Source organism: Belonocnema kinseyi, chromosome 9 (assembly GCF_010883055.1).
Source record: "Belonocnema kinseyi isolate 2016_QV_RU_SX_M_011 chromosome 9, B_treatae_v1, whole genome shotgun sequence".
Taxonomy (NCBI): Eukaryota; Metazoa; Arthropoda; class Insecta; order Hymenoptera; family Cynipidae; genus Belonocnema; species Belonocnema kinseyi.
Window position 1 is genome coordinate 127,046,223 of NC_046665.1, and position 10,553 is coordinate 127,056,775.

At 31.2% G+C, this 10,553-nt stretch overlaps 1 protein-coding gene across 2 annotated transcripts in view; it reads right to left on the reverse strand.

Moving 5' to 3' along the window:
- LOC117180162 (ATP-dependent DNA/RNA helicase DHX36) overlaps window positions 1-10,553 on the reverse strand; it is a 39,442-nt gene that overhangs the window by 27,648 nt on the left and 1,241 nt on the right. For both annotated transcript variants that reach the window (XM_033372511.1, XM_033372510.1), the window contains exons 3-9: window positions 8,726-9,331; window positions 5,903-6,092; window positions 5,607-5,781; window positions 5,051-5,199; window positions 1,358-1,502; window positions 511-706; window positions 39-303 (exon numbers count right to left, since the gene is read on the reverse strand). In XM_033372511.1, coding sequence (XP_033228402.1) covers window positions 39-303; window positions 511-706; window positions 1,358-1,502; window positions 5,051-5,199; window positions 5,607-5,781; window positions 5,903-6,092; window positions 8,726-9,296 — 1,691 coding nt within the window. In that variant the 5' untranslated portion in view covers window positions 9,297-9,331. The remainder of the gene's footprint in view (window positions 1-38; window positions 304-510; window positions 707-1,357; window positions 1,503-5,050; window positions 5,200-5,606; window positions 5,782-5,902; window positions 6,093-8,725; window positions 9,332-10,553) is intronic.

Consider the following 10,553-nt stretch of genomic DNA (forward strand, 5'->3'; position numbering starts at 1 on the left):
GTGTGTGTTTGCGTGTAACAACGCAAAAAGGATGTTACCTTCCAGCTCGTCCTCGTCTCTGTTGCGCGTTTGCCACTGTTATCCATTCAGGCAACAATGTCTGAACGTTATTTTCTAAATCAAACCTAGAAAGTTTGGTTTTTCCACAGTCGATGACGTATACGACATCTTCTATTGTTATTGAAGTTTCAGCTATCGAGGTTGATATAATTATTTTACGTACTCCATGTGCAGGTATCTCGAATATTAATTTTTGATCAACCGTTGGCATTCGCGAGTGCAATGGATATATGACATATCTATCTGTAAAAATTATATTGCAGAAAATATTGATCAGATAATGGCCCATCCATATAAATAGTATCAAATAATGGTAATAATAATAATAATAACAATAATAATAATAATAATAATAATTTATTGGGATGGATAAAGAGGCGCATGGTCGTTCGCCGGACAGAGAGAGCTTATTTGGCATTTTTAAACTGCACATGTTGAAAGAATAATTACCTCTTGGATATCGTCCACTTTCTAGCATCATCTTATTAAGTTTCGTAATATCCATTAAACCAGGAAGAAATACAAGTATAGCTCCAGCGTCTTTTGACGTACATATATATCTAACTAATTCTTCTACAAGCTCCAGCGATAATTCTTCACTTTTCGGATTACGCAATTCGTTCAGTACAAATTGTGCATACTTACCCTACATATAGACAGAGAATAAGAAAGGAAGAAATGCTCTAGGGGGGGGCATGTATTAGAGTACTATGGCCTGCATTACCGACGATTTTTGCCATATATTGATTTTTTTGTCGAATTTTTTTGTTCTATAAAGGAAGTTACGTTACAGAAAAAAAATAACAGCAACCTGGAAAAGGTCGGTAAGATATGTGTTTAAGCCAGTTGCTTCGTCCTTATTGAGAGAACAAATATATGTACATAGACTTTTATCAATATAATCGTACGTACAGAAAAAAAGTTACATTATCGACGAATCCAAGTGAAAAGGTTGCATCTCGGAAAATCAAAGGAAAAGGTGCTAACTCGTGGAGACCAAATGAAAAGGTGCTACAGAGTTAAGGGTGCGGATAGATGTTCCCAGTACAATAACTTATATGGGATTTTGAATCTTCGACATTTCGCCACACGCGTTAGCACCTTCAATTTTTATTCGTCATGACAATTTTCAGTCTTTTCGACTATTATTTTATTCAAAAGAAGCAGAAAACTACTAAAATAATTATGAAAACTTGAAAGAAAAAAAGGACAACAGAAATGTTCAGGTATTTCTCAGGGTTTTTCAGATTCGGTAGCAACCCGGTTAACTATAATTTATTATACCTAGTAAACTTGCCTGAGATTCAAGGTGACGTAAATATGGCTCTATGAAGACTGAGTGATTGGATTGACTTTCTTCCGCTTGATGCCTATGCTTTTTTATATACTTCTTGTAATGAAGTCTTCGATCGTTATTTTTAGTATCCATAGGAAAGCGAAATCTGGAACAAAAATATATTATAAGACACATGTTATACCGACAATGTTAGTGGACAGAGTCCGTTTTGCACTGGCAAATTTAACAGTTTGGCTGTAGGTCGAAATGACATGACATTTTTTACTTGTATTATACTTTATCTAACATCAGGGTGTCTACTCGAATCCTGGACAAAAATTCTCTGATTGAGCAATTGAAATATTTCGCATTGTTTTAAACAACCGACTCGGAATATGTACACAATTTCGCGAATTTATCCTAAATAATGTTTTTCTTTTTTTTCTACAGTTTCCAGGGAATCAATTAATATATTTAGGTAAGAATGCTTTGATAAATTATATTACAAGATATTCTTAAAAATAGTCGTATAATAGATTATTTAAATATGACTGAAAACATAATAGATCATAATAGATCTTTCTATAATTTGAATTAGGTGCATATTTAGGTCGAGTTAATGTAGATTCTATACCAAATTCAATTTAAACCACTTTAAATTCCTAACTTTTCAATTAAAAATATTACATTTTCAATAAGAAAGATTACTTTGCATACAAATATTTGAATTTTTAACCAAAAAGATTCATTTTCTACCGAAAAAGATGATTCTTTAAGGTTGTAAGTAAATCCCATCCCCGTACAAATAGTAGAGTTCCGTGGGGCGCCGTCCTACCATACTACATTGAAAACATTTCACGGACCCGCATGGTGAAGATTTCAGTGCGCTACTGGCATAGAATTCGTAGGATTTGTGTACCTACTCTGACCATTTCATCAAACGAATAACGTGCTATTGCTCATTTTAAGTCACCATAACTTAATCGTAAATTATCTACAGCGGCAGATTCGTAGATCGTGCAACGTCGCAATTAAAACCTAACCACGGCTGATCAACTGCAATGTGCGTTTGAATAGGCTGGTACAGCAGATAAGCTGGAGAGAGGGAACAGTGTTGCTGCGATGCGATAAAGTTATGTTTATCAGTTTGAAAGTGACGAAAATTTTTATGTTTTTCATTGAATTATCTATGAAACTACAGGGTGGAAAAACTTGATATATATATTTTTTTAAATTTGTATTTTCAAGCAGCACTAATACCGACATTTTTTAAATTTCTATACCAGTGCGTTTAATTACTATAAATAAAAATGTAAAGAGTGCCTATACACTGTTCATGAACCACATGTTAAAGAAGTCAACTTTGACATTAATTGTCTCCGCATCGGTATAGTTAAAAAAATTGAAATTAATTTAGCATATAAATCATTATTTCATTTAAATATAGCTTTTTTCACAAAATTCAACCAGAGATTGATTTTTTACATACAACCTTAAGCAAAATATATGAATTATCGACCAAATATAATAGTTGATTTTTGAGCGGGACAAAATCAACCTATAATAGTTCGGAGAATATTAGGTCCAATAATTATTAAAATTATAACTAAAATGATAAATCATTAATGGGAAAAGATAAATTTCAAACCAAGAAGATGATTTATCAATAAAAGAGTATAACTTTGAATCAAGTAATATTGTTTTTAAGCAAAAATATTCATTTTCAAACAAGAAGATCAATTTTTTACCAAAAAAGACCATTTTTAACAAAATAGATCAATTTTCAACGATATAGTTGTATTTGACACTTAAAAAGTCAAATTTTCAATCAAATCATTGAATTTTTAATAAAAATGCTGGATCTTCAACTTGAATAGTTGAATATCAAATTTTCAACCGAAAAGGTTCATTTCTACCAAAAAGAACTAATTTAAAAAGAAATACATTAATTTTCAGCTAAAAAATATAAATTATTGGCCAACAATTGAATGTTTAAATTTTCACTTAAAGAAAATTAATGCTCAAACAAATAGATAAATTTTTTACTGAAATTATAGAAAATTCTATCGGAATAGTTTCTTTCTCAGTGAAAGAAAAACTAATTTTCAAGAACAAAAAAAAACCAACTAATTTTCAAAAAAAATTAATGGGGTTTCAAATAAAATGATGAATCTTCAAGTGGAGTAGTTTAATTTAAACCAAAAGATCAAAGTTAAACTAGAATGGTAAAGTTTTGAAGAGGAAAAAAAAGAATTATCCATTAAAAGAGAATTTTTTAATCAAATATACAAAAAAGATCATTATTGACCAAATTAATTGTTTTTCAACGAAATAATTGAATTTGCCATTGAAAAAGGCAAACTTTCCATGAAATAGTTGAATATTTAACTAAAATTATGAATCTTCAACTGAAATAGTTGAATTTCCTAAAAAAATAACTTTAAAAAAAATACATGAATTTTCAGATAGATAATTTTTGAACAATAAAATGAAGGTAAATTTTTAGTTGACAAATTAATGTACATCCAAAGAGATGGTTTTTAACACAATTTATTTAATATTCAACTGGAATAGCAGTTAGTTGAATTTTTAATTTTTAAAAATTATTTTTAATATAATAGTTTAAATTTTAAATGAAATAGATAAACTTTCAGTAAAAAAATTAATTTTCAGCTATAGAGATAAATTTGACATTAAAATGATGAATCTTGAACGAACGAAATTAATTTTTACAAAAGGGAACTTTCAATAAATTAATTGAATTTCCATTTCAAAGAAGATAAATTCCCAACAGAGCATTTAGTAGCGGATATTTCCATTAAAAAAGATTTAAAATCGTGATTAAAAACAGTTACATCGAACCAAAAAAGACGACTTTTGAACTAAACTCGACAGCTCCCTTAGAAATCTTAACAGGTTTTTTCACATTTTTCTTTTGTTTAAATCGCTCAATATTTGTGGGCTGTACGTTATTTTGAAACAAAAATATCATTTTTTTTCCATGTGGGCCGGGAATGTGAAAATGAGATCATATAAACTCCCATCTAACACAAAGCTGCTGGGGGTTGCTTGAAATTCTCAGCATAAAGCATTAACCAGCTGGAAGTTTTGTGGTTCACTGAGGTAGGGATTCACTTTAGAAATTTAAAAAAGTTAAGGCTGATGTTTCGACCGTATGTGCTACGTTTAAATCGTAAAAAGAAAATTAGAAATGAGGAAATTCAGTTTTTAAAAAACCGGCAGAAGTAGTAGTAAAGCGTCTAATAACAAATTTTTTCAAGAAATGCGCATTTTTTTTAATGAGTCAATGAAACTACGTGTGTTTTAATATCAATGCATGTTATGAATTTTCATAATATACATTTATGAAAATGATATACAAATTGAGATACAAATTCGAGTGCGATGCACGAGATACGTGATGAGAATTTATTAGTTAGAGCCAAAGGAGCTTTAACAAAAGAGAATTCACTATCACCAAATTACTGTTGTCGAAGTTTTGACCTTTACTTTTAAAAAATGTGTGCACAAGTGTAAGGAATATACAAAGACCGAGCGCGAGATAAATATATCATCGAGCGCGAAGCGCAAAAACCAATGGTCGCGCAGCCTAGCCGCGCTCAAACTTGCGTGCAAGTGCGTTGCAAGTATCGTGTTTTAAGATATAATTGACAATCTCTTGCAATTGCATTTCTAAATAAATGTCGCACATACCTCGTAAGTGATAAAACATCTTCCAAGTAAAATTCCTGAACGGGGTACGTGAATCCCGGAATATGAATTGTTGGACAGTTGTCGTAATATCTAGAGAACTGTTCAGAGTTCAGTGTTGCACTCATCAGAATAACTTTTAAATCTGGTCTCTGTAATCAATAACATATGTCATTCAGAAAACATCCAATTTTTTTCTCGTAAAATAAACTGGCGAAAAAAACAATTACAATTATTGAAACAATTGAAGCATTCAGGTTGACTTTCGAAAACGGCTACCCAAAACTAAATATATGAAATATTTAAATTAGAAGCCAAGGCTTTGAAACTTGCAGATTACAAGCGTTTTTGATATTTTCCGTTATTATTTGATAATATCTCGGTTTTTCAATTTAAACATCTCGGATTATATGTAACAACGTTTGAATCATGTGCCACTAGACATCAATATCTTGTGTGTTAAAAAAAAATAAAGATGTGTGATAATATTCTAGATATTATATGGTTTACGCGCCTGTTTAATATCCATTTCTTAGTATAGACGAAATGAGTCACTTACCTTTGGAATAACTTTCTTCAACAGGGAAATGATGAAGTCACTTTCAGTATTTCGTTCATGAATCTCATCCAGAACTATGTGCGAAACGTCTGTTAGAGCTGGATCCTTTTGCATAAACTGCAACAGCATCCCAGTCGTACAAAACAGGATGCATCCTTGTGATCGACTCTGTACCCTAAAATATCATTTTTCTTTTTTCTTCTCAATCTGCACGTTCTTTGCGAAAGCATATTTATGCTTTCATCAGACAAAAATATGTATGCGCAGAATATAGAAAAAACAAAGAAATAGCTTACCTTTCAAGCCTAATTTGATATCCCACCGAGTGTCCAACGCTCTCGCCTCTTTCTGCGGCGACTCTTTCAGCGACGGATATCGCCGATATTCTCCTCGGTTGGGTGCACACAATTTTTGTGATACTGCCATTCCTCTGCTCGATCTCATTGTCAAGTATAAATTGTGGCACTTGTGTTGTTTTTCCACAGCCTACACAACATACAAAGGAAACACGTCAATTTCTACAGTTGAATCTTTTTTATTAAGGTACATACTCATACATACATACATACATACATACATACATACATACATACATACATGCATGCATGCATGCATACATAAATATTTAGTTATTAATCTAAATGATTGCAATTTGATCTTAACCCGTGTGTGCACACCCGGGTACCCATGTACCCACCACGGCACATGTTTGCTTGGACCTGGAACAAAAAAAAAATCCGCTTCGGGCCTCCAGATCATCTTCATTTGGTTCAATTGTAAGCGAATCGTGCATACAGGTCATTTAAGATATATTTTTTTTTTGTTTTTTGCAAAAATAATCGACTTTAAGTATACCTTTTTGGTGGACCCACCCAGGGTGCTAGGGTGCCCATAATAGAAAAAATTAAATTTTGAGTGGATTACATATAACTTCTTTATAAAGATATTTGACTTACTTACGTGAAATGGGTTGAGTAATGATAGGATACATGAAGTTTAAGATGGTAAAAACCTTTATTGGTCACACTCTTGACATCTGTGTTTACACATCCGCACCACCGAAAAAGACAATTTGCACTGATTACAGCGATGTCGCAGTCTGATGCAACACCTTCGATCTCCTTTTAAACGAGCGATTCCTAGCGATTTAGTTACAGCGATCGTGCCGAATTCGAGTGGAGCTCATTTATGGCCTTTAGCATTTATTTAATCTTCAAACAATGTAATTATTTAAACAATTGCCATAAATGGCTCTGCTTTAAAGAATACGTTCAATTTATTAAGTTGCGTTGTAAATTTACAAAGAACTATTAATTATTAAAACAATTTTAATTTAAAACTTCAAGAGTTTGACTTTTTCCTACGAGTGAATTTGTTCACGGAGTCAACTCACTCTTCTATTTTGCTTTACAAAAGAACTAATAATAATTTAAAGAATTTTAATTAAAAAATTAAGAGTTTCTACGAGTCAATTTGTTCACGGAGTCAACTAACTGTTTTTTCTGTTGCTTTGCAAATTTACAAAAACTATTAATTATGTAAACAATTTTAATTAAATATTAAGAGTTTGGCCTTTTTTCTACAAGTCAATTTGTTTACGGAGTCGACAAAGAATGTCTATCCGGTAACACTTTTCTATATTACTTTGAAAATTTACAAGCACTATTAATTATTCAAACAATTTTAAATAAAATATTAATAGTTTGCCCTTTTTTTCTAAAAGTAAATTTGTTTACGGAGTTAACTAAGGATGCCTATGCGATGACTCTTTTCTACATCGATTTGCAAATTTACAAAAACTATTAATTATGTGAACAGTTTTAGTTTAAAAACTAAAATTTTGACCTTTATCCTACGAATCAATTTGTTTTTGAAGTCAGCTAAGAATGTCTCTCCAATTACTCTTTTCTATATTGCTTTACAAATTTACAAAAACTATTAACTATTTAAACAATTTTAATTAAACAATTAAATGTTTGACTTTTTTTCTACAAGTAAATCTGTTTACGAAGACAACCAAGAATGTCTATCCGATGAATATTTTCTAGTTTGCTTTGTAAATTGACAAGAATTGTTAGTTATTTAAATAATTTTAATTAGAAAATTAAGAGTTTGACGTTTATCCTACGAGTTAATTTGTTTTCGAAATCAACAAGGAATGTCCATTAGATGACTCTTTTCTATGTTGCTTTGTAAATTTACAATAACTATTAATTATCGAAAGAATTTCAATTGAAAAATTAAGAGTTTGCTTTTCTTTCTACGAGCAGGCTTCATTTTTTACCACAATTAACTAAGAATATCTTTCCAATGATTTTTTTTCTCTGATGCTTTGAAAATCTACAGCTATTAACTATTTAAAAAATGTTTATCAACACATTTATAGCTTTGCTATTTTTCAAGGAAGAGGCGTAATTTGTTTACGGAATGAACTAAGAATGTCTTTCGATGATCATTTTACACGTTACTTTGTAAATTTATAATTATTATTAATCATTCAAACAATTTTCATAAACATATTGAGAGTTGGGGTATTATTCAAATTTGTTTACGAAGTTAACTGAGATTGTCTTTGTGATGACTCTTTTATAAGTGATTTGTTAAATTAACCAGAATTATTAATTATTAATTATTGAAAGAAGTTTCATAAAAAGTTTAGAATTTGGCTATTTTCAACGAATGGGGTCAGTTTTTTACTAAGGTTTAGTTACAATGCAGCTACATACGAGTTTGCCCGAAGCCTTTTGTCGTATATGGTACCCATGTGAGGTCGTGTATGAATAGAAGTTATTAAAGTAAAAAAGATTATCGTGGTATTTTTTTGAACTTAATATCCAAATAGAATAATTAAAATGAACGTAGTGGGTCGCGCGCGTAGCGCGGGTGAGATCTTCTAGTATTGCTTAAAAACTGCATATGGCACTCACTTCTGATGTTAATTCATTCGAATAAACGACAAAGAAAAGATTTGTATCGCATACATGTTTAAAAAATTTTTTAAGTGAGGTGAGTACACGGTTACCCTAGATGTGCGGGCAACGTGGGTAAAGTTGGGTGTGCATACAAGGGTTAATTAGCATAGAATGCGTGTTCGCATATTGTAGTGTGTGTGTGCGTACCTGTTTCACCACTAATAACGATGACTTGATGCCGCTCTAAAAGGTCCAAAATTTCTTCTCGTTTATTGAAAGCCGGTAGCTTGGCGCGAAAATTCAACATACTAATATATTGCTGCGACGTCAACATTTTTGAACGCTCCTGTACCAAGTTTTCATCTAACAATTCATTTCTTTTCCACTTCGACATGGTGCGTATGGAGTTGACTAAATTCGCCTGCATGTTCCCGGACAAGATCCTCAAAAACTTTTGTTTAAAGTGGGAATCGGTAATATTGTTGTACGCGCTGTCAAAACTCTGATCTGTGGCTGAAGAGTTTGCTCGAGCCGCCGATTGCCTCGTGTAATCGCTGGATTGAAAATCAATTAGAGATCTGATTCGTCGTTCTATGTCAATATTCAATCTAACTGTGTTTGTATTGACTTCATTTCTACGACTCTTGTTGAGCTTGGCCTTGTCTCTGTAGTAGAGACCAATTTCTTTGCCCTTCAAGCCAGGAGGGTGGCCACCTCCACCACCACGCCCTCTTCCCCGAGATGTTCCGTGACGGAATTTCCCATTGTAATTTGACATCTTGAAAATCCAATCGCGGTATCACAGCTGTTTGGCTTGAAAGAAATGGAATTTTTTAAACGGGAATATTAGAGACACAGTGTTAACAAGTCAATCTGTGCAAACAATTATTTTTCAACAAAAAGGCTCAAACATATTGTGAATCCAAAAATCATTTATTTTTTTGTTAAACATCTTCAAAAAGTTCAATTTATGCAAAAAGAATTGAACCTGGATCTATGTCCCGTTCTCGGAGAGTCCGTTTCTGGCTCAACTCTCAAAGAAATGAAAATAGTTGGGTATTGCTTTAGGTCTGAAAGTTAATTTTCTTATTTTTCGATTTTTAAAATACAAACTTAAAGCTAAAATATTCATTCACACGTACAAAATATTTATTACTTATTGGCAAAGAGGCTCTAAATTTTATGGGAAAAATCTTTAATCGTCCCTAAACATTCTTTTTTTACCGAAGAATATGCGCAGGATTTCTTATATAATATAACGAGAATATTCTCGATAGAGAAAATAAATTAGAAATATTTATACTTGGAAAAGAAAAGTATCTTTGAATTTTAAAATGAAAAAAACGCCAAATTTTTATAATTTAAAAATTCCCAAATTACTTTAAAATGTACTTTTGGCTATAATTTACTTTTGAAGGATGTACAGATAATGTTTAATCAAGAATTAAAAACAATAGGAGAAAAGTATATACATTAGATATAAAAACAAAATAGAATTAAAATAATGCACAAAGAAAAAAACTTAAATTTGCTTTCTCTTGCTTATATTATTCTTATTCTATTGCCAATTTTATATGCAATGTATATCATTTTTGCCTATTATCCAAGGCACGCCTTCTATTCTTTTTATATCAAGCGTTATTTTCAGTAACGACAAATATTATGAAATCGGCCAAAGTTAGGAAATTATCGAAACTTACAAAAACCCAAATGTGCACCCAAACTGACACTATCCGTTTTAGGTCAATTATAGCTAAAAATATATTTTAAAATACTTGGACTTTATTGTGCATTTCAAAGTTTGAGATTTTTTCTACCCCCTGTGTATATTATCCTGTACATATTATTCCGAGAAAAAAAGGAATTAGGAATCATTATAGACGATTAATTGTACTGAAATTACAAATTTTCGTATTCCAAGTCCAAGAATAAAATAAATTTTTAATTTGTTTGATTAAATTAAGGACTTATTCCTAAAAAAATAATAAATACTTCATGTGCTTAAGAGTCTTGGCCTAAAATTTGTATTAAAAAA